General features: G+C 50.8%; 11 protein-coding genes and 2 non-coding genes across 13 annotated transcripts; 4 read left to right on the plus strand and 9 right to left on the minus strand.

Moving 5' to 3' along the window:
• The first annotated feature begins 12 nt into the window (after nt 1-12).
• LOC9633378 (60S ribosomal protein L6) lies at nt 13-893 on the plus strand. Its single transcript, XM_002967746.2, has 4 exons — nt 13-194; nt 266-372; nt 439-602; nt 659-893. The coding sequence occupies exons 1-4, from the start codon at nt 82-84 to the stop codon at nt 794-796; spliced, it is 522 nt and encodes a 173-aa protein (XP_002967792.1). The 5' UTR covers nt 13-81; the 3' UTR covers nt 797-893.
• Nucleotides 789-1793, minus strand: LOC9633379 (monothiol glutaredoxin-S15, mitochondrial). Its single transcript, XM_002967994.2, has 6 exons — nt 1705-1793; nt 1482-1657; nt 1318-1417; nt 1181-1247; nt 1044-1122; nt 789-967 (listed from the first exon to the last, which is right to left on the minus strand). Exons 1-6 carry the CDS (start codon nt 1766-1768, stop codon nt 920-922), a joined length of 534 nt encoding a protein of 177 aa, XP_002968040.2. The 5' UTR covers nt 1769-1793; the 3' UTR covers nt 789-919.
• A 724-nt stretch (nt 1794-2517) lies between these two features.
• TRNAR-ACG lies at nt 2518-2590 on the minus strand. The gene has a single exon. It is a non-coding gene; the product is annotated as a tRNA-Arg (tRNA).
• Nucleotides 2584-4850, minus strand: LOC9631128. The gene is made up of 2 exons (XM_002967995.2): nt 2903-4850; nt 2584-2841 (listed from the first exon to the last, which is right to left on the minus strand). Exons 1-2 carry the CDS (start codon nt 4316-4318, stop codon nt 2656-2658), a joined length of 1602 nt encoding a protein of 533 aa, XP_002968041.1. The 5' UTR covers nt 4319-4850; the 3' UTR covers nt 2584-2655.
• A 1333-nt stretch (nt 4851-6183) lies between these two features.
• Nucleotides 6184-7060, plus strand: LOC9631129 (stress enhanced protein 1, chloroplastic). The gene is made up of 2 exons (XM_002967747.2): nt 6184-6530; nt 6585-7060. Exons 1-2 carry the CDS (start codon nt 6249-6251, stop codon nt 6687-6689), a joined length of 387 nt encoding a protein of 128 aa, XP_002967793.1. The 5' UTR covers nt 6184-6248; the 3' UTR covers nt 6690-7060.
• A 1065-nt stretch (nt 7061-8125) lies between these two features.
• LOC9633380 (phospholipase A1-IIgamma) lies at nt 8126-9157 on the minus strand. Its single transcript, XM_002967996.1, has one exon. The coding sequence runs from the start codon at nt 9155-9157 to the stop codon at nt 8126-8128; it is 1032 nt and encodes a 343-aa protein (XP_002968042.1).
• A 255-nt stretch (nt 9158-9412) lies between these two features.
• Nucleotides 9413-12671, minus strand: LOC9631130 (BTB/POZ domain and ankyrin repeat-containing protein NPR1). The gene is made up of 4 exons (XM_024672899.1): nt 11268-12671; nt 10425-11163; nt 9874-10062; nt 9413-9815 (listed from the first exon to the last, which is right to left on the minus strand). The coding sequence occupies exons 1-4, from the start codon at nt 12054-12056 to the stop codon at nt 9568-9570; spliced, it is 1965 nt and encodes a 654-aa protein (XP_024528667.1). The 5' UTR covers nt 12057-12671; the 3' UTR covers nt 9413-9567.
• A 610-nt stretch (nt 12672-13281) lies between these two features.
• On the plus strand, nt 13282-14612 carry LOC9631131. The gene is made up of 2 exons (XM_002967748.2): nt 13282-13513; nt 13581-14612. The coding sequence occupies exons 1-2, from the start codon at nt 13435-13437 to the stop codon at nt 14492-14494; spliced, it is 993 nt and encodes a 330-aa protein (XP_002967794.1). The 5' UTR covers nt 13282-13434; the 3' UTR covers nt 14495-14612.
• Nucleotides 14569-16716, minus strand: LOC9633381 (pentatricopeptide repeat-containing protein At4g02750). The gene is made up of 2 exons (XM_024672949.1): nt 16648-16716; nt 14569-16601 (listed from the first exon to the last, which is right to left on the minus strand). The coding sequence occupies exon 2, from the start codon at nt 16546-16548 to the stop codon at nt 14725-14727; it is 1824 nt and encodes a 607-aa protein (XP_024528717.1). The 5' UTR covers nt 16549-16601; nt 16648-16716; the 3' UTR covers nt 14569-14724.
• LOC9631132 lies at nt 16601-17630 on the minus strand. Its single transcript, XM_002967999.2, has 6 exons — nt 17401-17630; nt 17210-17350; nt 17047-17125; nt 16920-16985; nt 16776-16851; nt 16601-16716 (listed from the first exon to the last, which is right to left on the minus strand). Exons 1-6 carry the CDS (start codon nt 17560-17562, stop codon nt 16665-16667), a joined length of 576 nt encoding a protein of 191 aa, XP_002968045.1. The 5' UTR covers nt 17563-17630; the 3' UTR covers nt 16601-16664.
• A 1-nt stretch (nt 17631) lies between these two features.
• Nucleotides 17632-20961, plus strand: LOC9631133 (dymeclin). The gene is made up of 18 exons (XM_024672948.1): nt 17632-17887; nt 17957-18193; nt 18265-18331; nt 18402-18522; nt 18586-18724; nt 18778-19017; nt 19092-19167; nt 19224-19326; nt 19384-19509; nt 19559-19672; nt 19730-19848; nt 19902-19992; nt 20075-20167; nt 20218-20307; nt 20367-20486; nt 20548-20639; nt 20694-20751; nt 20813-20961. The coding sequence occupies exons 1-18, from the start codon at nt 17701-17703 to the stop codon at nt 20873-20875; spliced, it is 2136 nt and encodes a 711-aa protein (XP_024528716.1). The 5' UTR covers nt 17632-17700; the 3' UTR covers nt 20876-20961.
• LOC9633382 (protein TOC75, chloroplastic) lies at nt 20850-23901 on the minus strand. The gene is made up of 7 exons (XM_002968000.2): nt 22585-23901; nt 22308-22529; nt 22144-22251; nt 21893-22084; nt 21590-21838; nt 21278-21529; nt 20850-21216 (listed from the first exon to the last, which is right to left on the minus strand). Exons 1-7 carry the CDS (start codon nt 23809-23811, stop codon nt 20977-20979), a joined length of 2490 nt encoding a protein of 829 aa, XP_002968046.2. The 5' UTR covers nt 23812-23901; the 3' UTR covers nt 20850-20976.
• A 70-nt stretch (nt 23902-23971) lies between these two features.
• TRNAT-AGU lies at nt 23972-24045 on the minus strand. Its single transcript has one exon. It is a non-coding gene; the product is annotated as a tRNA-Thr (tRNA).
• Between the last annotated feature and the right edge of the window lie 56 nt (nt 24046-24101).

Consider the following 24101-nt stretch of genomic DNA (forward strand, 5'->3'; position numbering starts at 1 on the left):
TGGGGCTAGCTATTAGGGTTAGGGTTTAGTAGATCGAACGGCTAGGACGGCTTGGGCATTAGGGTTCTTGTGTGCGCAGCGATGGTGACGGCGGCGAAGGAGGATGCGGCCAAGCCCAAGTCTAAGTACTACCCAGCCGACGATGAGCCAGTGCGCCGCACTCTCAGACGCAAGCTCCGTCCCACGAAGCTGAGGTGAGCGCGAGAGATTTTCTCTCTTTTCGATTTGGGATTTGGGGAATTTGATCCCGAGCTCGCAATGCCAGATCGAGCATCACACCCGGCACGGTGCTCATCCTCCTCGCGGGTAAATACAAGGGGAAGCGCGTCGTCTTCCTCAAGCAGCTCACATCTGGGCTCCTCCTCGTCACGGGTACTCTAAAATCTTTCCATTATTTGTTTCTTCTCTTTGGGTTCTCAATGGATATTTTTCTTGCAGGGCCGCGAGCTCTCAACGGCGTCCGGCTCAAGAGGGTGAACCAGGCGTACGTGATTGCCACTTCCACCAAGATCGACATCTCTTCCTTGGATGTCGCCAAGTACGACGATGGCTTCTTCAAGAAATTGAAGCAAGGGGAGGAGGTGACCCCCGAGATGAAACAGGTACACAGGAAATCCATCCAAGGCTTTGTTACTCACGTTTGTTTTTGTGTTTCCAGGCGAGAAAGGAAGAACAAGAGGCCGTGGACAAGGTCGTGGTCGGCGTGATCAAGCAGGGAGAGCCCGAGTTGGCTCAGTACATCTCGGCGAGGTTTAGCTTGAAGCGTGGAATGAAGCCTCACGAGCTTGTTTTCTAGAAAACTTGAGCGAGCTTCTTTCATTCAGTGATAACTCTAAAGATCAAGCATTTTGGAACTGTTTTCTCTTTGTCAAACTGCAAAAGTTTTCCTCTAAGGTTCACGAGTTTCCAGTTTAGTATCTCATAGATCTGGCTTCACGTCTTTGAGTTTCTCCTCGAGCTGGCCATTCTGCTTGAAACAAAAGTGAGAAACGATCACCCAAACTCTGCGAGAAGAACCAAGAGAAATATGGAATGCTGCTTACCCGATGCATATCTGTTACTATGTCACAGCCACCAACGAACTCTCCTCGAATATAAAGTTGTGGAACAGTCGGCCATTTGCTGGAAAAAAAAACTATAAGCAGAACGAAAAAACATGACTAGAATCAAAAGCACACACCTGAAAGACTTCACACCCTCCCTGAGCTCGGGATCTTCGAGCACATTTCTAGAACTGAAAGGAACCTCTGCAATGCAAAGGAACAAAACAACCAGGAGCATGATTGAAAGCTACGCTGCTTTTGTTCGATCACGTACCGTAATGCTTGAGAATTCTGACCACCATCGCACTGAATCCACACTGCGGAGCGTCGGGAATGCCCTTCATGTAAACCATCACGGGATTCTCCTTGATGTCCTGGATGGACCAACGATCCAATCCAAAGAGTTGAGTCTATTTCTCCACTCGATCACTCGATTACCTTCTCGATGGTATCGTGCACTGATCCACTCGGGGTCTTCACCACTGGCTTGAAGTCGTCGTGGGATTCCGCGTCGTCTCGCGCGGGCGCCTTGAGCGCCGCCGCCTTGGCGTCGTCCTGCGCATCCGTGTCCCGCCCCGCCGTCGACAGCTGCGAGAATCGGCTGCTCCAAGCCCCTGCGCGGCACAATCACAATGCTGCATCGACCGAAGCAAGGATCTACCAGCGCCCCGTGCTCCAGCAGCGCGCGTGAAGCCCATCGCCCCCATAGCCGCTCGCTTCATCATTGCTGCCAATTAGGGCTAAGTCACCATAAAGCCCTATCCGTACTAAAGAAAAACACTTATAGTTGTTGATGTTTAAGAACTTAAGGCGTGATTGCGATGCCTAGGTTGTTGATCTTGCCATTGACAGTGATGGTGTTCTTCCAGCCTCCTCACCATAGAGCTTGCAATTCTTGATGCCCGCCGGATGGAGAAGCACAGCACGGCACTTACTGGGTTATTCCATGATCTTTAGAAGCTCTTCATAGGGGGTCTTGAATGCATTGTCCTCTTTGGATGGATGATAGATGACGATGGCTTCATACTCAGTAACTCATGATGTGTGCGTGCCAGAAGAGAGTTCCCATATGTGAATCCGCAGTGAAGTTGTAGAGAAACGATTGGCCTCACTTGAGAGGACACTGCTGCGTGACCATGGAGTTCTTTAATTGCCGGGATTCCGTGCCTGTGACACAATAACAGAAAGCTCATCACTAGTGGACCGACATCTACGGACGGGAAGTCCCTCGCAGTGGGCTTGGGTGTTGCCATCTTCTTGGAAATTTTGGATAGATTTGGGAAGAACATTCTTAATTTTGGGGTCGGAAAATGATCCCTACCAGAACCCCTTTTTTATTAGCTTTTGAAAAAAGTATTTTTTGCAAAATTTAAAAATCATGTAAATATTTATGGCAATTATGGATGCAAAAACCATGTCATATTTTGGTGTAAAGGTTGTCCTATGCCGCAACTTTAAATAAGAACACGTAATACGACCTCACTGGGGATCGAACCCAGAATCTCTGGTTCCGTAGACCAGCGCCTTATCCATTGGGCCATGAGGTCAACTACGGATCAAATTAAACTAATCACGATGTAAGGCCAAGTGCTAAACAGAAGTAATATTCTTCTTAGATTCTAGCAGTGGAGCATCCAAAAGCGCTGGAATCGCCGTCCACTCGGCACAAGAGAGGCTTGTAGATCGTTGCCGATGATCGCGTGTTCTTCCGGGTGCTATGGAAACCCCTGGATGATCGCGACAAAGACCACCACCGGAATCTCACGGCTCTCTTGACCATATTGCAGCTCCTCCAAGCCTGGAAGGAAATCCAAGAAACCACGTTAGAACCCTAGAGGCGAGAGATCAATCTTTCTTACGATCTTTCCAAACGCCCAATTCGTGCCGCGGCTGTTCTTGCTTCGGATCGGCGATCGCTGGAACCAGGATGATCGCGGGAGCGGCGCCGGGCTCCAAGATGGGTATGGCACCGCACAATCGGCCACATTCTTGGCGAGGGCGTTCTTTTTCTTGGCTTGGCGAATCTCCGGCGCAAGATCTCCTCCCTCGTCCTCGCAACTCCTCGGCCTAGAGATCGCCCGGACGGTCTCCCAGATGTGCAGCGCCAGTAGCGCCCTGATCCATCGCGGGGCTTGATCACCATCGCCGGCGAAAGAGGAAGCACAAGAGCTCGTGGCGGATGAGAAAGACGCATCGATCCTTGGGGAGGATGCCGAGGAAGAGCCCTCCACGGCGGTGCGATCTAGCGTGCTCGTGGGCGAGCATCGCTGCAGAGAACGCTGCTTCTCCTGCTCGTGATCCTGGTGCTGGAGCCGCGGCGGGAGCTGCAATTTTCTCGCGGCGCCATGGCCGCCAGGATCAAGAAGAGCATTGCCAGTGCTCGCCGCCGCGCTGACGTTCTTGGGCTTGCCTGGAACCTCCTCCCATTTGAATGGCACGAAGCAGTGGCTTCCCATCGATCTCCTGCTCGAATCCGGATGCTCGCGACGATCCAAGAGCGAGGAAGACGAAGAAGGCGAAGAAATCTCCCATGGCATCACCTGGACGACGAACTTGGCGGCTGGCGACGCGCGCAAATCGATACTGAGGTGCCGCCGGTGGTGCTGGTGGTGATTTCTCGCTGGATTCCCTGGCGGCGGTGGTAGCGGCAGTGGTTGCGCCGCCGGCGATAGGCTTGGCGATGATTTCTTCGTGTTCTTGGCCGAATCATCGACGCTGGTGAGCTTCTTCCTCGCGTGGTGGTGGAGCTCGTGGAGATGATTCAAGCTCGTGTCATCCATGGACACGGCCCTCTGCTTCGTCTTCCTGGATGACTCCATGAGGAAGAGCTCCTGGTTGCTCTTGATCATCCGGCGCCGCCTCTCGGCCTGGATCACTCCCCTGCTCTTGAGCACGATCGGCGAGGCGGCCCCCGAGAGACCCTCGAGCAATCGCAGCTTGGTGGCGCTGTTCACGCCGGCGCCATCGTCATCGTTTCCACTTGGAGCAGCGGCAGCGCGCCTAGGATCCGCGGCGGCGAAAGAGAATGGCTCCACCGAATCCACGCAAATCCCCGACTTGCTCCTCAGTTCCACCAGCTGGGTCGATCCAAGCCCATCGCCGGAGAAGAGCGGCAGCCGCCAGCGCGCCTTGAATTCCGCGAGCTCCGAGCCGCCCGTCAGCGCAATTGACACAAACCCTCCGTTCTCCTCCTCGATTTGTTCTTGTTCTTCCTCGCGACTCCCCTGTTCCTCGTGCGCCGCCGCCGGGTATAGCTCCCACCTTGCGTGATCCATTTCGCTAATTTCTCGCGAACACCAATACGATTTAGCCGCCGCGAATCCGACAAGCCAGGGATCAAAGAAATGGAACCCCGAGACCACACACGTCTCTCTCCCTCTCACTCTCTCACTCGATCACTCTCGATCAAGTTAGTGGGCGCTCAAATCTCATCACTCACCAGTCTAGGCAAGCAAGAACAAGCACTAAACTACTACCACCACCGCGCAGTACCACCGAAAGCGAAGCCTAGGATGGATCGCGCCATAGCCTGCCAGTTCTGTGCTCCTGTCATCCCGGATCAAGAGAAAAAGACGAAGAACTCCCCCTCTCTTTCCTTCACTCCTTCTCACTCCCCAGGCTTTTTTCTCTTCGCTGCGATAGAAATGTAGCTTCTCCTACGGTCGGCCTACGCTAAGATTCGTACGCAAAACAAAAAGAAAACACGAAAAGGAAAGAAACACCCAGTGACTGTTCTCTCAATCGCTCTCTCTTTGTCTCGCGAAACAAGCTTTGCTTTCTTTGCTTTGCTGCTTTCGTTGGCTGAGCTCTTTACTTCTTAAGATAACCAAAAGGGCCAGCTTTCACATTCTATATATCCTTACTTTAATCAGGACTAATGCTTGATTTGGAAGCAAAAATGTGAATCCCCTGCTTTCATTAATCTGCTCTGTCGCTGCACGGGCAGCCAAAAGTCAAGCCTCGCGGGCAAAATTTTTTGTAAATCGCCCACTCGGCGACACGACTCCACCCTTGCGCGCCAAGTAACACTAGTTTTTGAAAATCAAATCTTAAGCACTAGGGCAGACGTGTCAGACGCGATCGCGGTCCATGTTGTCCTCGCTGTAGCAATCGTAGCCGTTGACCCTGAGGATAGCCACCCGTCTCCAAAGCCCAGAGGTCAGCATTACGGGGCTATGAACGATAAGCATAGCTTGATATCGATTTCAATCTGCTGATCAAGATCACGACACATATCAACTTCATGACCTAAAATTTCGCAAGCTTTTCCGATCGTCCGCCACCCAACCCAGCAGAAAATTAAGTTTTTTTTCTTTCTGGTGTGGGATGACCACCTGTGAACTGTCATCCACTTTGGAAGCCCTTCCTTTACTACGGATCTGATTCCCAGTGAGTGGGCTCCCTCTCTTTCACTCTCTCTTTTCTTCGAAGTTTTATAGCTCTTGCAGTTGCCATGATCGATCTCCACGGCCAAAGGAGCTCCCTTTTCTCCCTTTCGGTGGATCCCAATTTCCAAAGTGTCGAGCGGCACTGCTCGCGCTGGCCACCTCCTGAACGAGAGGAAAAACTTGTCTCGTGCCTGCCAAGATGGAAAGTTAAATCGGGATTTGGAGCTAGCGTTTGGACAGAAATATACCTCGCAATCACAATGTATGTGCTGTTTTAGATCTTGTGATTCTCAAGAAGACATATAATCCCAAACAGTGTTATCAATTTCGATGAGCCACAATTGTCTTCTTTTCTGGAGTGGAGCCGAAAAATCAGCCAAGGCGCGATTGAATCTCTGGAAAGTTATCGATGCCGTGTGAGGTTGGGGATCAACACCATATTTTCGTCACCCCGAAACTTCCATTCTCTTTGTAGAAGAATTTGATCCCCTGTGTTGTGGCCGAATCTATGTATCAGGCAAGCAAAAGCTATACTGGCTAGCGATCGAGACTGGCTGGTGGCAGCGCTATCTCACCAGAAAGATGGAAAAATAAAGAGACACGAAAAGAGAGGAAAAAATCAAGGCAAGGTGCGTGTCAAGGAACACATAACAAAAACGTCAAGCAAAGAAACTATGGTCGATCATTGTCGGCCACATCGAAAACCCCTGTCCTTTTTCTTTCGAGTTCTTTAGTTTGAAAAATCTCTTGCGATCCCAGCCGTTGGATTGCGAGCCGGGAGTTCTAGGCCGTCCGTTTGTCACCCACATTTTTTTCCATGGCGTCGTCCATTCTTCTCACTTCGAATGGCTTGCGCGCCAGTCGGGGTTTTGCGAGCCATGGCTGTCTCAAATCGCGATTTGGGGCTCCAATTCCATCTCTGGGCAGAGCGATTCCATCGCTGGCACGGAGACGAGGGGGAGGATTGACTGTCAAATGCGAGCAAGGGGCTTCTAGCAGCGCCGGGGGAGAATTGGGCATTTGGGTTGGAAGATTCGCGATGCTTGGATTTGTCGGAACGCTCGCGGTAGAAATTGGCACTGGCAAAGGCCTTCTCGAGGTACGTGAAATCATGAAAATCTTTCCAACAAGTTCCGATGCTTCTTTTTTCTAGACTGCCGGATTGACGACTCCAGCTCCAATTCCCGCATTGGCAGTGGCGGGTGTCCTCGGGGTGATCGCGGCGCTGGGAATTTTCAGGTCCGCGCCAAAAGAATGAGACTCTAGAAACCTTCTATCTCTTTTCCAACACGACATCCACGCAGAAGAAATCTTTGGATTGCTAAAGCTGTAGATCTGTGAGAACGCATTCTTTCCTTTGCTCGAATTCAAAGCGCGTCAACTTTTTACGTTGCAAAACTGGGAATGTTTTTTAATCGTTGGCTCACCGGAGGGAAATGCTGATAAGATGATCGTCTTTTACGCGCACCACCATAGAATTTGGGTATCTTATGCCCGGATGAGGCAGCAGCCCAGTGCCAATCTCAAACTTGTATCGCAGAAAGCACGCAACGAAAGTTCTTGTTGGGGAGGACTCTGAGTTGTATGTTTTTGATACCTACATGCAAACTTCAAAGAGTCGTTCTCTTGTGGACACTGATTTAACCACTGATAGTTGCGAATGTATGAAGCCTTCGGTTGATGGGATAGAAAACACCCTTTTGCTTTTGCTGAAACGTGAGACACAGAAACTGCATTATTGGCATCCCATGCAGAGTTGAGCAGCTATAGAATATTTGACAAGCATTGGGTGAAAGCCATTGTAAAACAGAAATTTGTTACTTGCCAAACTTGAATTTGGCTTTTGATGTTTCACGCAAGATGTAGTATGAATTAATTGTTGCATCCTCCTATGAAATATATTTAATGGGATCAAGTTCATCCCACCTTTTACTATTTGTGTATAATAGATTTTGAGTTCAAATCATATGACTAAAGGTTTTAAATTCAAATCTTATCATGGACAATGATAATGCAAATACACCCAAACATGATTAAATGGAGGCTTTAAATAAATATAAGTAAATGGAAATGTAAAAGTATTGGTGGATCCCATTTTTGGAACTAAGTAAAGCTTCAAATTGTTATACAATTTAATTTATATTTCACTTCAACTTTTTGTGTGAGATTGATTAAATTTCTTTTTATTGTAACACTTTTAGTTCTCTACCCTTTTTTAGAAGAAAGATTTTATTTTTAAGATTTTGATCTTTTATTCAACACTTCACTAGTATGTTTAACAATATTAATTGGGATCATATTGCTGTCAATATAATATAATAATTGCACTAAAATTCTAAAGCTGCATATTGATTCAAACCTAAATTAGGTTTTTAAATTTAAAATTACCTAAAAAAATTAATTATTTTTATATTGTAACCTAGGTTTTGATTAAAAAATTAAATAAAAGTATAAAAAATTATATTAAAATTATTTCTTAACTTTATTTACAAATATTTTGCAATGGAGAATTTTTTATTTTAAAGTTTTACACTTATTTTATTATTCACAAATATATCTAATTTCCTTTTCCAATTGAAGGAAGTTTTTTTGAAAAATTCCCATAGAAACTGCCACTGCATCCAAGCCCAGCCAACAAGAGCAAGACAGGCAGCACCAATATTTTAGATTTAAATGTTAGAATTGTTTCATACTTCAATTAGTTGTGCAGGAGGCTGAAAAGTTTTGGACATAATGCTTCATAGCGAGCACCAAATTCTTAAATCCAGACCACCCAGCATTCGCCTTACTGATTATCTTCCTCACAAACTCCATAACACCTTCCAAATCTTTCTTGTTAATGCAACCACCAGTGATCCCATCACCTTTGATTAAACTAACTGTCCGCATGTATCGCACAAGACTGTGGTACTCTATCACTTTGGAAAACACATCACCTCCATTGTTATTCCCATCAAACTGGCAGCCATCCACAGTGAAATCCTCCCCAACATGTACGTAATTGAGCGATGGAAGGTAAGGAACCACGTCCCTGATATCCGACACCCTCAAAACATCCAGAGCGCTGATCTCTTCTTCCACCAATTGCTTGAATGTCTCGTCCCCAACCATGGGCGACGCAAACGTATAGACCGAGAGCTTCTTTCCTTGGACACGATCCATGATATCACTGTTTGCGACGTCAAAGGCCGCGAGAGTGGCGAGCGCTCCGCCAAGGCTGTGACCAACGAAGCTGATGCTATAGCCTGGATTGGAAGAGGCCAGAGATCGCAATTCCTCCACGGTTTGCTGCCTCAGGTTGATCTTCCCATCGTCAGACTCGGTGTACAAGCTGAGAAACCCATCGTGGATTCCGGGAGAATTGGCGGTACTACCATTGAGATATGTGAAAGAAAGTCGCGAAACCAGCAAGTTTTTGGCCCATTCCCCGGGATTGGACGTCCCCCGAAAGACCACCACCACGTTTTGCCTGGAATCGGAGATGGCAACGCAGCCGATCCATACCAAGGGCTCCCCAAAAAAGGACCCAGTCTTCTCGGCGGCATACAAGTCCCTTGTGATCCTATAATCGCTGCCCGAGCTGACGATCGAGGAGGAGTTGATCTTGTTATACATGTCCTCCACGAATCCGCCGTAAAGGAGGAGCGTGTCGCGGTCCCAGGAGGCGGCGATGGCAGCGCCGAGAAAGAAAGTAGATACTACCAGCGCCAATGGAAAGATGGCCATCTCTTGTCCTATCATCCTAGCCATTCGATCCTTGAAATATTATCCCCGCGCATCTGGAATCTAGCATCGAATCCTCCGTCTCGTGGTAGGCGACAGAGATTCCTCGTCCTTTGTGCTGGATCCCTTTTGCGGTTTAGGTCTTCCAAATTATTAGCACATAAGCCCTAGTCAAATGGACAACTAAGTCAAACTGGATATCTCAACGAGATCTATGCCGATGTCATAGAAAAGGTGGCATTGAAAACAAACAAGAAGTTGGGCAGTGTAAAGAAAGTTTTCATAGAAAAGAAGGTATGTTACACAACTCTCACTCACTCGATTGAGGGACGTTCGATCGCTTCCCCTCCTAAAACAACAAAAAAGTAGAAAACGAAGAAAACAGTTGATCGCTGAATGATTTTGCTAGCTCTCTAGTTACTATACAAGCAGGCATTGTCTCCAAAGTTGTGATGCTCCAAGTTGTGATGCTCCTCCACGTCCCTTTGGTAAGCCTCGGACAGCTGCTTGTCATCGGTGACCCTCTTGAGCTTGGCGAGCAGACGGAGTTGATCCTCGGGGATGCGCCGGTTCTGGATGCACTCGTGCTCGAACGATCCATCGTCCATGTAGCTGTTTAGAATGGCTGTGCACCGCGGGAAGAATCGATGGCCAACTTCAACTAAAACATCGACAGAAGTCACAGTCAGGAACTCGGGAGGACGCAGTGCCGTGCTTACTTGCTCGCTGGAGAGCGTTAACTCTTTGGAGGAGCGACGAGTTTATGTCCGTGTCGGATCGAGTCGGCTCCTTGTTGAGATCCATGAGGCTGCTCGTGTCTTCCATGCTGAACTCCTTGGTGGTGTCCAGCTGGGACAGCCCCAGCACCACTTTGCACTCGCGCGGCCATAAAAGTCGAGCAAATGCGACTGTGGAACAGTAAAAACATCATCCATCAGTCCAGTTCTTCCAGCCTCGAAGCAGCCAATAAAGAGGAAAGGAGAACATCCTCCAAAAACTTTAAAGCACACTGGCTAGAAAGAAATCAGTCCAGGAAAAAGCCTGACACTCGCAAGTTCTATCACTATCTTCAAACCAAAAGCAAAGAAAAAACAAACAACAATCAAAGAGACACCAAGACACCATATAGTCAAAGTGAAAAATCAAACCTCTCTTTCTTTGCAATCGCTAAGTTCAATCACGTGATCATGTCATGGAAGGAAAGAAAGCTGGCAAATCACTCCTTCCAAGAAACCAAAGAACCAACAAGGAGGAGGAGATGGAACTTTACCTCGATTTTCCAAGTAGAGTAATCTCATCAAGAGCTCCCTCTCGCCCATGGGCACTGGGAACACCGGACAAGGATTCGCGCGATCGGCCTGCTCGAGGATCTCCACGCAAATCCTATCGCGCAGCCAGTCCTCGCGGGCCTCGGCGGACTCCAGCGACTCGATGTTCCTGGCGATCCTCCGCGACACTTGCAGCGCGGTATACCCCTCGGGCGTGGTGTCGAGCGGCGACGCGCCTTTGCCGAGCAAGAGCCCGACCACCTCGGGCACCCGGCGGAGCGTGGCGGCGTGCAGCACGGTATAGCCATATCGGTCCCGGAGATTGACGTCGCCCAGGCCGAGATCCAGGAGCTCGGTCAGCGTCTTGCGATCACAGTAGGAGGCCGCGTAGTGAAGCGCATACACCGAATCCACGCGGGAATTGCTCTCGCTGAGGAGCATCCCCATGAGCTCCACATCGTCGGAGTCGAGCGCCTTGTAGACGCGGCGCCACCGCTTGTCCTCCGCGGCGTCCACCGGGTGGATGCCAAGGCGGTGGCGGAGCTGCGCGATGTCGCGGACCAGCGCCGGGGCGTGCGCGAGGAGAGATTTCTCGATGGCCAGCGCCGGCGTGTTGGATCTGGCCAGGATTGGAAGGCACATTTCCTGGAGCGCCTCGCATCCCTGCTGCGCGGCCGCCGCCGCCGCGATCTGGAGCACGTTCTCGGCCGGCGTCTTGGGGAGGAGCCGGAGGAGACGATCCTGCATCCACGGAACGAAGGCGAGAGATCAAAATCCCTTCTCTTTCTCTCGAATTCCTCCAAGAACCCTAAAATCGAGAAAGGGGGAAAGGAAGATTTTAGTACCTGCGCCATGCTCTTGAGGTCCGACACTTGGAACAGCGATCCCACGAAGAGGAGCTCCAGCAAGAACTCGATCACCGGCCAGCACGCCACATGCGGGCATTGCGAATCCATGCACGTCACGCCGCTGCATTCCTCCTCGATCCGCTGGAATTTGCCGCCATAGAAATATCCCAGCACGATCATCAGCGCCTGCCGGCCAATCTTCCCAGTCCCGCCCGCGAGCTCCGCCAAATCCACCTCCACCCTACCGCTACCGCTACCTCTACCGCCACTCGCCGCCGCCGCCGCCGGTGGCGGCTCCTTCCTCTTCTCCCCGGCCTTCGATCGCTTCTCCGGCGGCGCTACCGCCACCGCCGCTGCCTGGACCCGCTGCTGCTCCCGCTGCTTCTCCGCGAAGATCCGGCGAAGGAATGGGCTGCGCGCCGCGAGGATGCAGCGGTGCACGGGCACTGTCACGCCCTCGGCGACGATGATCTCGGCATCGCTGTAGAAATGGCAGTCCTCCAGCGGCGCGCTCGTCACCAGTCCCTCGAGGTCCTGCCCCAGCTTGTTCAGTCCCACCCATGCTTGCAATTGGTCCTCCTCCAGCCCGCCGCCGCTACCACTGCCATCGTTGGGCGTCGCCGCCAGCACGCCGCCACAAGCGCCGCCGCCAGCGGACGTACAGCTGCTGGCGGCAATTGACGGCGATTGCATGCCGCCCGCGGTACACTGCCCCTGCGTGGGCGGCGACAGCGAGAGACGCGACGTCATACTGCCGCTGCTAGCCGCGCGGCTAACATTGACCATCTATCCCCTCTCCTCGGACCTCCTCCTCCTCTTATCGTGCTCGTGGCGCCATAGCCCGGAATTCCAATCGCCTCCTACTCGATCATCGTCCTATCCATCCAGAAATTCTTTCACTGGAGAGAGTAGCGATTTCTTTTCTTTTCTTTTCTCCTCTCTCTCTCTCTCTCTCTCTCTCTCTTCTCTTCTCTAGTACTAGTACTACTTGTGAGCTAGGCTGTAGAATCGAATCCTGGGCAGAAGATTATTCAACTCAACTCTCTAGAACCCTAATCTCTGGAGGAGGGGCTCGCCTCTCAAAATCACACCTCTCGCCAAATCTGGGCTTGAATGTGTTGGGTTGTTGGGGGGTTTTAGATTCGAGGCACTGCAAAGGCGCGATCTTTAGAAGCGCAAGAACAAAAGAGAGAGAGGGCCAGTGTGTGGTGGACAGACCAGACTGCCTTCGGTCCACTTGTTGTTCTACTATACGCAGCGCCCCCTCTTGGGTGTAGGGAATTTTATCTCCAATCACAGGCAAGGGAAATTTAAGGCCCGTCGCGTTCCCCACGAACGACCCAATCCAAATCCAACTGTTCCGTGGCGTTTGGCTTGGACCGTGATGATTCGATCTAAACATCACCAAACATCACCCCCGTGCTTTTCCATGGTTTTGGCGCTGGTGTAGTGTCCCAATTTTTGGAAGTGTTTCGAGCTAGCGTGTGTTGTCACCTTGACATTTGCACTCGTCCTGTAGTTCCTGCAGTTCTTCCGTTCTTTTGTTTGCTTGCTGGAATATGCGTACATGTGCCGCATATACTCGACGACGAACGACGGAAACCTCCAAACCCATTCATGCATTCGAGCATCCAAACGTGCATGCTGCACTGAATTTGCTCCCCGGCACTTACCATAAAGGAGCGGATCGCAAAAGGCGTGCGATTGCGATTGCACAACAAGCCCGGAACCCTAAATCTCCCACACACATCATGGGAGAGAATGGAATCTCCCATCCAGGCCGGGGAGATTGCCCGAATCTCATTCAACTTTCATTCCTCTCTGGGTAAGAAAAAAGAAAGAAAGAGTGATTGGCTTTTGGTTGTGCCGGCAATCACGAAGAACCCAACCGAACAAGCTTTGCAAATTGCAAGCTTTTTTACATTTGGATAGATTTGCTATTTGGTACAGCTGTAGAGAAAAGTCGGCGTCAGACATATCCAATCCGCTTTTTGCCCTTAGGGCTCTTTTAGGGCTTGAATAGGGCTAAACACTTTTAGGGCAAACCAGAGGAATAGAATATTCGGCTCCCAACGGCTACCTGGATTTTGAATGCTACCCCCCCGGCTTTTAAAATGGGAGAGAGTGCTCGCGTTTTGGGGCAGTGGAGCTTTGGTACCTAGCTATGGAGGCGGTGCCAGTCCGGAGAACACGTAGCCAGGCAAGGAAGGAGCAGCAGCAGGAGGAGGAAGTGATCTTAGCCGGTGAGTCTTCTCGATTTGATTTCTTGTATTGCCCAAATCGATTTTGTTTCCTGGCCTGCCTCTCCAGTGGATTTGCAGATCGATCCAATCGCGGCAGAGGAGCATGCGAAGCTCGGGTGGCGGCGGCGCGGCGTGCCCGGCAAGAGGAGGACGGCGGCCCCGCGGCGGCGGCCACTGGCGGACGTGACCAACGATTCGCCCATCGCTGGGATGTGCAAGGGCTCGCCGGCGGCGGCCATGGCTATCGCGAAGAACAAGAGCGCGGCCGTGGTGTTGGAGGAAGAAGAAGAGGCCGGTGAGAGCTTGCTGAGATCTCAGGTCCAGTCCTTGCTCGAGACGGTCGATCCTTGCAAGGTGACTAGCTTCGTGTACTCGTCGCCGTGCTCGGATCATGGCGGCCCAACGCCCGCAAACACCCCAGCTGGTGGCGCCACCGCCGCCGCCGCCGCCGGGATGATCACTATCGCTATCCACGATCCAGCCGAGGAGGAGGACGACCAGAGCTCCAACTGGTCAGTGGATGTGAATGTAAGCTCGCCCCAGAAGAGCGTGGAGGAAGAAGAGGAAGAACCCGTGATCCAGAAGGACGGGAAGGCGAATCCAAGTCGCCCAAATCCATGGGCGATGCGCGATCACACTTCCAAGCTCGTAGATCCCGAGTTTGAGGACGAAGGAGCGATCGATCAAAGCCCCGGGGCCAAGAAGGAGGAAGAATTCGGCGAGGAGGAGGAAGAGGACGAGGTTGTGGATGACGAGCTATGCCGCGGTGTGAGTGGAATCTGTGTGTCGAAGAAGCCACTCTTCGCCCAATTCGCTGGAAAGCACATCCGCTACAAGTATAACAGCGATGACGAGCTGCTGGAGGAGGAAGTGATCGATCCACCATCACCGCCACCAGTGGCGGAGCCATCGCCATCGATCACCAAGCTCAACGGGGTCCCAATCGCCGCTGGCAAGCATCTCCGCTTCCAGGACCCATGAAACTTTCGATCGATCAGTCACATCTCAAGCTCTTTTTGAGAAGAATCAAGGCTTTTTTTTTCTAGAGTTTCCTGTGTCGATCAGCTCGTAGCTTTCAATGGATCAACGAATCTTTCCAGATGACACGCTCGATCGAAAGAGATGAACACTCTCGATCGAACGAGATGAAGAACGCTCGATCGAAAGAGATGAAGAACGCTTGATCGAAAGAGATGAAGAACACGACTATCCTACCCATCTCTGGCAGTGATGGAGATTTGCGAAGAGCACGCATTGGAAAGCAACATAAACGCGGAGGAGTTCCCTGGATCGAGCTTCATCACATTCTTGGCAGCTCGAGCGCCCCTCTCGACGTCGCCATGAACCCTACACGCGCCCAGCAGCGCCGCCCACGCCACCGCCCCGGGCAAGTAGGGCATCGATTCCACAAGCTCCTCCGCGTCGTCCAGCAATCGCCTGTTGGATCGCCCCAGCAAATCCACAATGCAGCAGTAGTGATCGTGCTCTGGCGCGATCCCATAGACGCTGCTCATCGCCAGGAAGCAATCCCTGCCCTCTTCCACCATCCCAGCGTGGCTACATCCGTGGAGGATCACCAAGAATGTGATCGAGTTTGGGCGAATTCCATCCAAATCCATGGACCGCAGCAGCACTAGAGCTTGCTTGCATTCGCCCTTGTGGCAGTTCGCCTGGATCATCAGCGTCCACGCGATCTCGTCCTGGTGTGACACCGATTGGAAGAGCTCGCCCGCGCGAACCACATCCCCATTCAAGGCATACGCCGCGAGCATCATCGTCCACGACGTGGGATTGCGCTCTAGCATCGAATCAAACGCTTCTCTAGCTCGGATGAGATCGTTCTTGTGAATGTAAGCCAGCAAGATGGCGTTCCATGAACCAATGTTTCGATGTGGTATCCGATCGAACAAGATCTTAGCTTCTTCCAGATGCCCAAGCAGGGCATACGCTGCGAGCATCGTGTTCCACAGAACAAGATCGTGGCCCCCCTTGCTAGCGAGCATCATCGTTCTAGCGCGATCGATATGCCCGTTTAGAGCATAGGCCTGGATCAAGCTCGTCCTTGACACCACGTCGTGCTCGCCCATTCCATCGAAAACACGCTGCGCTTGCTCCAGATCGCGCCCCTGCGCGAATGCCGTGATCATGCTCGTGCACGACTGGAGATTGTGCTGCGGCATTCGATCGAACGCCCTCCTCGCCTGTTCCAGATCTTGATCCAGCGCATGCGCCTGGATCAAAGCCCCCCACGGGAAAACATCCCTCTCCGGCATCGCGTCGAACAGACTCTTGGCGGATTCCACTCGCCCGGCCTCGCCGCACAGCCCGATCATCGCGGCCCAGGGGATTCCATCCCACGCCGGCATTCTCGCGAACAATCCCATGGCAGCATCGAGAAGGAAGCTTGGATTTCCAGCGTGAACCAGCGCCAGCAGCATGCTCGTCCATGCCGCCAGATCCCGCCGCTCCAGCCCCTCGAAGATCTCCCTCGCCTCGCGGCACCGCCCCAGCTGCCCTAGCGCGTGGATCGCGCACAGCCCGGAGACACGATCCCTCTCTGGAGCTCTATCAAGCGTGTTCTTGGCCTCGGCAAAATGCCCATACTGCGAATATGCGCTGGCCATGGCGTTCCACGACACGGCCGTACGCTGCGGCATCCGGGCAAAGACCGCCGCGGCGCCCGCGGCTGTACCGCGCGGCATGGAAAATGCCGCCGACAGCATGGTATTCCACGTCAGCACGTTGCGCCGCGGCATGGCGTCGAAGTGGGATTTTGCGTCCTCGAGATGCCCGTTCTGGGCATATGCCGTGAGCATGACGTTCCAGGTGACCACGTTGGACTGCGGCGCTACCGCGGCGAAGACGCGGCGGGCCTCGTCCACGCCCCCGCATTTGCCGTACATGTCGATGAGGAGGTTGAGGAAGTAGCGGCTGTTGGTGGCGACGATCTGGGCGTGGAGTTTGCGGGCCTGGCGTAAGTCCCTGGATCTAATGCAGCGCTTGACGAGCTGCGATAGTAGTGGTTCCTTCTCCATCCATGCTTGGCTTTATTTTGATTTCGATTCTTCTCTTTGGAGCGAACAAGGATCTAGGAAGGAATTCTTGTTAGAATGCTGGAAGAATTTACACGCTACCTAGAAGAGAGAACTGCTTAGACGCTCTTGTGTTTCTTCCTTATGGATGCCATCATCTTTGCTTCTCGGCTGTGAAGAAAAGAAGGAAAGAAAATGGTGACGCTATGAATAAGCGAACAAGCCTTTACCTGGCGGCGTGCTCTACTCGAGCCTTTCTCATGAGGCGGCCTTTAACATTGCTGAAAGCGCCAGAAGATCCACCACCTGGAGTGAGACGAAAATAATCGCCACGATCAGAGACGTTTCTTGACAAGATCTTTCGGTCTACTCACTGCCAAAGCTTCTCTTCGGCTCCGGTGGAGATTTGTAGCATCGCTTGAGCTGCCTGCTTTGTTTCTCTGGATAGACACGAGCAGCATCGAGTAAATCAGGAAAACTCAAAGACGAAGAACAAGTTACTGGATTCTTCTTCCATGTGTAACCGTTGGAGCAACTCCACGCCTTTTTGCTGCTTCTCTTCGCGATGCTTGAGCTTCGCCTGACCAACAAGAAAATAAAAGGAGGAGAAAAAAACCAAAACCAAGAGAAGTGAGAGATGGTATCACCACAGGCCAGAGATTACCTCGTACAAATCCCTCCACTTAAACTGGCTCTTGGAGGCATGCTTCAATTTGGACTCCACAAGCTCCAAGCTATGCGGGCCAAAATCACGGCCGTAGCATTTCTTCCACAGCTCGTTCGTCACGGGTGCCAAATCCCTATCCTGTGAGGAGGAGCCAGGAATCGCATCGCTGGAAGCAAATCCTCACTGACCTTGCTACAATTCTCGATGTGCCGCAGCTGGTCCGTCGTGCAATGCGGCAGGATGATGCGCAGGAGATCCAGATCCGTGTCGCCGACATCGCCAAACCTGTGGAGATTATCGATGGCGGTGTGGATGCAAAGCTCTTGCAGCGATGGAGCTCGCGCTCCCATCCCCGCGAGGAAGAAGAAGAGGAAACCCTCTTCCCTCTTGTGTGGCACAAAAAAAATATTTTAGGGCTAACTAACGTGCTCTCACGGAAATATTTCTAGGGCGCGTAGATCTGAGCTGGGGAGCTCGAGAGCTCGGCGATGGGGGGGACAGCATCGACGCCGCGGCCGGATGCGCGGCCGGAAGAACACCGCGATTATCTTCTCGGGGCGATGGTAGGCGGCCGAATTTACGATCTAAGCTCCAGCTTTTGGGAGAAGCTGTTGCTGCTGCCTCCGGCATTCGAATGGTCCGTGGAGCGAGTGAATGAAGCTGGCGCTCTACTCGGTAAGCACCGATTCTTCCTTCGCGGATCGGCTGCTGAGGCAAAACATTTCTCGCGATTGTCTCTTTCAGCTCAGAACAATCTCCAGACTCGGCATTTCCCCAAATTGCTCGTCCATCTCGTGTGGAGCATCCAAGAGGTGACTGCCTCGCCGGGATCCAAATCCTCGGCCGTGAAAGTCATCAATGCGACGTACTTCTCTCGGGTGTTTCTCAAGTACTTAATCGAGAATTCTTCCTCGTCTTTCTCGAGCCATCTCGTTCTACACATCAGTGATCACGACGCAGGGATCTCAAAGCTACCCGAAGGTATGCATGGCTCGCTCTTTTCTCTTCTTTTTTCCTTGATATGGATCTCTAAAGTTGACTTTAACCAGCAGGCGATCTAAATGTTCCCAGCCTAGTGCTGCATGGATTGCTGACTTTCATCGGTGCCTCGGATATAAAGTACGTAGTGTGATGCTTAGATCTCAAGTAACTTCCACGGATGTGTTACCTCATTTTTTCTTTGTGTAAGTCCTTACACGTACATGCTACACCTCGAGCTTGTGAACTTGCTTCTCGTCATGATGTCGACACAGCTTTATTCGCCTATGAGCGCAGGCTTTCATCCATTTCTAGATGCCGCTATTGCACAGGTCAATAATGTTCTTTAACATGTTCTTTAACATCCAGAGTTTTCACATATGGAAAATGTACAGGAAAGCTATGTTGTTGGTCCTTTCATTCGCAAGCTGCTCCTTTCGTTTATTGCAAGAACTCCTTTGCCATCAGAAGCTGCGTACTACGGGACGCAGGACAAAGAAACGGGTGTTATACGGAAAATGAGCTCAGCAGCTGGTAAGAAGATGAAAAGCCGAAGCGCGATTTATGCTCTTTTTTCGTTCTTCCAGCGACGGTGTTTATGCTGCCGTACTACACCTACACGTATTTGCTGAGCCCCGGGAGTGACCGCTTTTCCAAATTCCCGTTGGCGGATAACAGTTTGCTTCTGCTTTTGGTTCTTGTTCACTATGGAAAGAGAACCCATGTTACTCCTCTGGACAATGATGTAGAACCTTGTACCGAAAACTTGGCGGTGGGTCTGCACAACCCTTTTCGTCGAGCACTATCATCCTCAAGAGATACAGACTGTACGTGGAAACTATGCTTTAGTTTTCATTTGTGTGTGTCCGTTTTTTTTCTAATTATATGTATGCTGCTACAGTTGACATCGCAGACATCGAGCAAGCTGGGCAGGGAGTTCGAATTCCGTTTGCGGCCTTGTTTGATAGGCTTGGACCGTATGTAGTGCGATTGGTTGCTTGAGTAGACATTGATGTTGTTTTTTTGTTTCCAGGGGCCTCACCGAAGACGCAACTATTTTGCTCCTTTACTCGCTTGTCCATGGGAATCCGGCATTCTTGGAGTACGTGCTAGTGCGAACTGATTTAGACACTCTGGTACGCCTTGGCTTTGTGGCGTCTTTTCTTCGTTCTAATGCACAGTATGCACAACAGATTATGCCGGTGCTAGAGATGCTTTATGATGTACAGAAACGAACTCCAAATCAAATATACATGCTCCTGGTTATCTTTCTTATACTTAGCCAGGATTCGACGTTCAACGCAAGCATACACAAGCTGGCACGTACATGTCCTCCAAAGTTTCATGTGATTGACTCCAGTCTTACAGATATTACCAGGGGTTTCTTGGTATAAAGAGCGTCTTCTTCCAGGGATTTCTCTGGGATCGTTGATGGTTGTCATTCTTATCAGAACAGTGAAGTTCAACCTGTCCAAGCTTCGAGTAAGCTAGTGCTTTTTCTTTAGAGGCCTCAACGATTGTGACGTCTCTCTCTTGCAGGATCTATTTCTTCACACAAACTGTCTTGCCATTTTGGCGAACATGGCCCCACACATGCATCAGCTCAATGCTTATGCGTCTCAAAGGCTCGTGAGCCTTTTCGACATGCTCGCACGAAAGTAAGTGTCGTAATCAAACTTCCTTTCACTCAAAGCTTTTCTCCTTGATACAGATACAAGAAGGTTGTGGATGCCAATATCAACGTCAAGGTTGCGGTTGCGAAGCTCGGTCAGGTGGAAGGCTTTGAGGCTTCAGAGGATATGGTGAGCAATCATTAGGTTCCTCTGAAGGTTGGGTAATGATGGATTGATTACAGAGGTTTCAATAATGCAAGTTTTCTTGCAGCCAACAGAGCTACATATCTACACTGATTTTTTGCGCATTGTTCTGGAAATCATTAACGCGATCCTAACGTACGCTCTTCCTAGAAATCCGGAGGTGAGCATTCTCTTTGTAGCGAGCTTCTTATCCTAAGCTTTCGTTTTCAGGTTGTGTATGCGCTTTTGCACAGACAAGAGTTGTTTCAACCGTTTAAGGAGCATCCTCGTTTCTATGAGCTTCTGGAGAACATATTCAATGTGAGTTTCTGGTTGAATTGCTCTCCAATGCTCTGACGTTTTCATGCGGCGATGCATAGGTTCTAGACTTTTTCAACGTCCGCATGGATGATCAGCAGTCAAATGCGGAGTGGTCCGTCGAGAAAGTCTTGCAAATAGTAATCGCAAACGCAAGATCCTGGCGAGGTGAAGGAATGAAGGTAGCTTACCACTTTACTGCTTTTAACAAGGCCTGTATTGGTAACTCTTTTCTTTGCTCAGATCTTCACACAGTTGCGATTTACATACGAAGAAGAGCTCCACCCAGAGGAATTTTTTGTGCCATACATTTGGCAGCTAGTAGTAGACCAAAGGTACGGTAATACCTCGCATTCATAGTAATAAAAGTAACGCTTGTTTCCTTCCAGAAATATAGATTGGAACCTCGACATGATCTCTTTGTTTCCAGCCAGATCACAAGTAGAAGTGCGTAAACTTTCCATCTTCGAGCAATCCTCTGCTAACGCCAAGTCTTTTCTTCTTGCAGCTTGGAGACGGCCATGTTGATAAACAGCTACAAGATATTCCTGTTTCAACCAATCCTGTTTGATTTGCTTGTCCAAACTTCCGGGGTGATGTATAAGCTTTTAGAAGAGAGAATCTAAAGAATAATAAAGAAAGAGAAGAACAAAAATATCCCTCGCACTCAAATCAAAATCGTTCTCCAAATCTAACATACAATGCTCCAGAACCCGCATTACAGTCTCTGGCGTACTCCGCTCTCACGAGTCCCAGCTTCACTCCAACTCCGTACGAGCCTCCGTGACCAACGCGCCTGAAAAACTCGGTGGGATTTCCTCGCACGTCTTTGGAGCTGCCGAGGTCTGTTCCGTACTCCACAAAACCGTAACAATGCGTGTTCTTTACAGGGACTCGCAACTCAGCCGCAGTCTGGCAGGAAAGAAGGGAAAAAATGGATCCACAGGACAAGAAAGAAGGAAGAAAACTATACCTCGAGGATGTTTCTGCAAGCTGCAAGCTCCCCTAGATTATAGCCGCGAACGGAGTAAGGTCCTCCCAGAGTGAACGCATCGTAGCTTGGAAGATCGCCAATGCAGCCTCCGTAGTGACCGTGGATCACCAGAACCGGAGGTGGCTGCTCGCCGTGTCTATCTTCGGGCCTCAGTTGTATAAACCGAGTCAATGTAAGTTGGTGTCGATTGAAAAATGGAAACCTGGAGCCGACTCCCAGTCCTTGATCGAGCTGTTACCATCATACCAGGAAGCAGTGAGAATGAGAGCTAATTGACCATACACTTCTTACCTGGAAGATGTTCCTCGAGCCAATGGGTGTTCCATTTACGAACTTTGTGTTGTCGTGTGTGAGATTGGCCTGGAAAAATCCCACCCGGTCAGTCCCGGTGTCGCTGTGAGTAGTCGGGGGACCGTCCATGCTCAAGGCCCCGCTTGGAAGCACGCGAGCCCCGTTAGTGCAAATGGCACTGTTCTCGTCGCGCGTTGTGACTTCCTCCATGACAAATCCATACGTCAGCTTGCTCTGCCTGGTGAAGTTCTGGACGAGATAAACAGTGAGTATATAACAAGCCAAGCAAAGCTTAACAATTACCTCAGTTATACCGGCTTTAAATCCAGCTCGATCGACCCATATACCAGGCACGTCTTCCAAACCGGGACCTCCAGTAAACACAGCACTGACTTTGCGACTGTTAAAACAGCTAGCCTTGAGCGTACGCTCCCTGGGATCGGTCACACCGTCGAGATACGGGTGCACGTATTCCATCTTGAATCCTAAGTCATCCTACAAATCCACATTGCGGTGCGTAAATATCGAAAAGATCTGAGAGGGAAGTACCGGACCTGGGGATTGAAGAGATTATTCGACGTGACAGTACAAATCAATGTGCGGTTCAAGCCTTTGATATTCCGATGCTCAAAGGTTACGTTACCACCTGGCTGGATCGAGGCCTGTATCAACAAAAACGCATAAGCAGTGAAGATCATTTGGATATAAAGTGACTCACCAGTGTTGGACGTCCAGAATTCCCTGGCACTATGCTCCACTCGGTGCTGATCTCAGCAGTTTTCTGCTCGAGCTCCTTCAACTTCACTTCCACTATAATACCTCCCTCGATCTCTTCATCCGGCCTTGGATTGACTTCAATGTTAGAAAAGAGAGAAAGATTGTTAATGTTGCGCAAAGCTTTCTTGCCCGCTTCAATGTTGAAGATCTTCCCGGAGCTAAGCTGCATCCAGCAAAACAACAAATGAGAACCACCGGAGAAAATAAACAAGCAATACCTGTGAAGGAAGCTCCCTCTCTATGATAGGGACTTGAGTGTTCCCTTCAACTGGAAGCCCCATCTTGTCCTGGAACATTATTTGCACGTCTGTGATGTCCCCTTCCACTACTTCACAGACTATTTCGTTCGTATTGAGGTTTCCGAAGTTGACGACTTGAGCGCACGCATAGCCTTCATCGTGATACCACTTCTGTATTCTCTCCCGGATTCTCTGCAGCATTCTCGCAGTAACACGAGACTCGGCAGACAGCCAGCCCGAAATTTCCTGCTCGATCCTTCTCGGTAGCATGCACTTCCTGGCTTTCCTCACCCGCTTCTTGTACTCTTCTTCTTGCTTCCCAAGATATTCCTGCTGCTGCTTCTCGGTCATGCTGTTAAAATCGGGTTGCTTGGTCTGAGCCAACAGCCCAACGTTGATACACCGCACACTTTTCGCCGCTTGCCACTGGCTCTCGACAAAGTTGATGTTGATCTTTATAGTCCCATCAGCCTGAGTGACGCCTTCCATCTCCACGGTCTGGAACATGCCACAGTTGACGAGGTTCTCCAGCTCCGACTCAAGCTGGTCTTTCGTGAAAACCCCACCATTCCGGAGCGTGACAAGCTCGAAAAATGGATCCTTGCCATCGACGGCCTTTTTGCTGCGCTGATCCACGAGATCGACGCCGGAAAGCTTGTACTTCTTGTTGGGGCTGAGCCGGCTTACCGGTGCCGTGAGGCCGACTTTAGCACCGTGAGGATCCCAATCTCCACTGTTTTTATCGTCGGCCCTGGCACCACTGCCCCCAATCGCCGCGCACAGAAGCTCCCACAGCCAATTTCCACCACCAGGTCCTCCTCCAAAGCCTCCGCCACCACCGCCGCCGCCGCCGCCGCCTCCTCCACCACCTCCACCGAAGCCTCCAAATTCACCACCACCACCACCCAGCAAGATCATAGCATTGGCTCCCAAAGCTAGAGAGGCCAAAGCTACATTTTTCTTAAATCCACCATTGCCGGGCTCTAGCTTTCTGGATTTTCTCCTACTGCTGCTACTCTTACCCGAGGAGGCTGAGGACGAGGAAGGAGGAGGCTTGGTAAAGCGAAGCCACGGGGCGAAGGCCCTGGTTTTGATGGAAATCCCCCCCTTTCGCTGCTGCTGCCAGGATGGAAACGAGGACGAGCAGGCGATCGATTCGACGGCTCGGTGATGCCCCGCGAGGCCGGAGACCATGGCGCAAGGCATGGCGGCCACGAATCCACTCTCCGCCGCTGTCGCGAACTAATGGATCATCGCCTAAACCCTACCTCGCGCTCTCTGAGATATTTCGATCCTCGCCCAGCAAACCCTAAACCTCCATTGGTGAAAACAAAAAATACATATCAGAAAAAATGACTTAATTTAATGCTTTCACTGAGAGTTGAACTCAGGACCTCCCGCTTACTAAACGGGTGCTCTGACCAACTGAGCTATGAGAGCAAATTTGAAATTTGGACTCAGATCACATAAAATACAAGATAATTTATTCACTTTGA

The sequence above is a fragment of the Selaginella moellendorffii genome, unplaced genomic scaffold, assembly GCF_000143415.4.
Source record: "Selaginella moellendorffii unplaced genomic scaffold, v1.0 SELMOscaffold_9, whole genome shotgun sequence".
In the NCBI taxonomy this organism is placed as follows: domain Eukaryota; kingdom Viridiplantae; phylum Streptophyta; class Lycopodiopsida; order Selaginellales; family Selaginellaceae; genus Selaginella; species Selaginella moellendorffii.

What these genes read in the sequence shown, in the direction of transcription:
- LOC9633378 (XM_002967746.2), top strand. Translation starts at nt 82, where the DNA reads ATGGTGACGGCGGCGAAGGAGGATGCGGCCAAGCCCAAGTCTAAGTAC. An exon ending in CTCCGTCCCACGAAGCTGAG is followed by an intron (nt 195 to 265) that starts GTGAGCGCGAGA and finishes TCGCAATGCCAG; the next exon opens with ATCGAGCATCACACCCGGCA. An exon ending in TGACCCCCGAGATGAAACAG is followed by an intron (nt 603 to 658) that starts GTACACAGGAAA and finishes TTGTGTTTCCAG; the next exon opens with GCGAGAAAGGAAGAACAAGA.
- LOC9633379 (XM_002967994.2), bottom strand. Translation starts at nt 1,768, where the DNA reads ATGATGAAGCGAGCGGCTATGGGGGCGATGGGCTTCACGCGCGCTGCT. An exon ending in CAGAATTCTCAAGCATTACG is followed by an intron (nt 1,248 to 1,317) that starts GTACGTGATCGA and finishes TTTGCATTGCAG; the next exon opens with AGGTTCCTTTCAGTTCTAGA. An exon ending in GAGGGTGTGAAGTCTTTCAG is followed by an intron (nt 1,123 to 1,180) that starts GTGTGTGCTTTT and finishes TTTTTTTTCCAG; the next exon opens with CAAATGGCCGACTGTTCCAC.
- LOC9631130 (XM_024672899.1), bottom strand. Translation starts at nt 12,056, where the DNA reads ATGGTCAATGTTAGCCGCGCGGCTAGCAGCGGCAGTATGACGTCGCGT. An exon ending in ACCTCAAGAGCATGGCGCAG is followed by an intron (nt 11,164 to 11,267) that starts GTACTAAAATCT and finishes CCGTGGATGCAG; the next exon opens with GATCGTCTCCTCCGGCTCCT. An exon ending in TAACGCTCTCCAGCGAGCAA is followed by an intron (nt 9,816 to 9,873) that starts GTAAGCACGGCA and finishes TCGATGTTTTAG; the next exon opens with TTGAAGTTGGCCATCGATTC.
- LOC9631128 (XM_002967995.2), bottom strand. Translation starts at nt 4,318, where the DNA reads ATGGATCACGCAAGGTGGGAGCTATACCCGGCGGCGGCGCACGAGGAA. An exon ending in ATTGGGCGTTTGGAAAGATC is followed by an intron (nt 2,842 to 2,902) that starts GTAAGAAAGATT and finishes ATTTCCTTCCAG; the next exon opens with GCTTGGAGGAGCTGCAATAT.
- LOC9631133 (XM_024672948.1), top strand. Translation starts at nt 17,701, where the DNA reads ATGGGGGGGACAGCATCGACGCCGCGGCCGGATGCGCGGCCGGAAGAA. An exon ending in GAACTGATTTAGACACTCTG is followed by an intron (nt 19,327 to 19,383) that starts GTACGCCTTGGC and finishes TATGCACAACAG; the next exon opens with ATTATGCCGGTGCTAGAGAT. An exon ending in CAGCCAGATCACAAGTAGAA is followed by an intron (nt 20,752 to 20,812) that starts GTGCGTAAACTT and finishes TTCTTCTTGCAG; the next exon opens with CTTGGAGACGGCCATGTTGA.
- LOC9633381 (XM_024672949.1), bottom strand. Translation starts at nt 16,548, where the DNA reads ATGGAGAAGGAACCACTACTATCGCAGCTCGTCAAGCGCTGCATTAGA.
- LOC9633380 (XM_002967996.1), bottom strand. Translation starts at nt 9,157, where the DNA reads ATGGCCATCTTTCCATTGGCGCTGGTAGTATCTACTTTCTTTCTCGGC.
- LOC9631132 (XM_002967999.2), bottom strand. Translation starts at nt 17,562, where the DNA reads ATGGGAGCGCGAGCTCCATCGCTGCAAGAGCTTTGCATCCACACCGCC. An exon ending in ACATCGAGAATTGTAGCAAG is followed by an intron (nt 17,351 to 17,400) that starts GTCAGTGAGGAT and finishes TCCTCCTCACAG; the next exon opens with GATAGGGATTTGGCACCCGT. An exon ending in GCCGAAGAGAAGCTTTGGCA is followed by an intron (nt 16,852 to 16,919) that starts GTGAGTAGACCG and finishes GTCTCACTCCAG; the next exon opens with GTGGTGGATCTTCTGGCGCT.
- LOC9631129 (XM_002967747.2), top strand. Translation starts at nt 6,249, where the DNA reads ATGGCGTCGTCCATTCTTCTCACTTCGAATGGCTTGCGCGCCAGTCGG. An exon ending in CTGGCAAAGGCCTTCTCGAG is followed by an intron (nt 6,531 to 6,584) that starts GTACGTGAAATC and finishes TCTTTTTTCTAG; the next exon opens with ACTGCCGGATTGACGACTCC.
- LOC9633382 (XM_002968000.2), bottom strand. Translation starts at nt 23,811, where the DNA reads ATGCCTTGCGCCATGGTCTCCGGCCTCGCGGGGCATCACCGAGCCGTC. An exon ending in ATTCTGGACGTCCAACACTG is followed by an intron (nt 22,252 to 22,307) that starts GTGAGTCACTTT and finishes TTGTTGATACAG; the next exon opens with GCCTCGATCCAGCCAGGTGG. An exon ending in ATAATCTCTTCAATCCCCAG is followed by an intron (nt 22,085 to 22,143) that starts GTCCGGTACTTC and finishes GTGGATTTGTAG; the next exon opens with GATGACTTAGGATTCAAGAT.
- LOC9631131 (XM_002967748.2), top strand. Translation starts at nt 13,435, where the DNA reads ATGGAGGCGGTGCCAGTCCGGAGAACACGTAGCCAGGCAAGGAAGGAG. An exon ending in GGAGGAAGTGATCTTAGCCG is followed by an intron (nt 13,514 to 13,580) that starts GTGAGTCTTCTC and finishes CTGCCTCTCCAG; the next exon opens with TGGATTTGCAGATCGATCCA.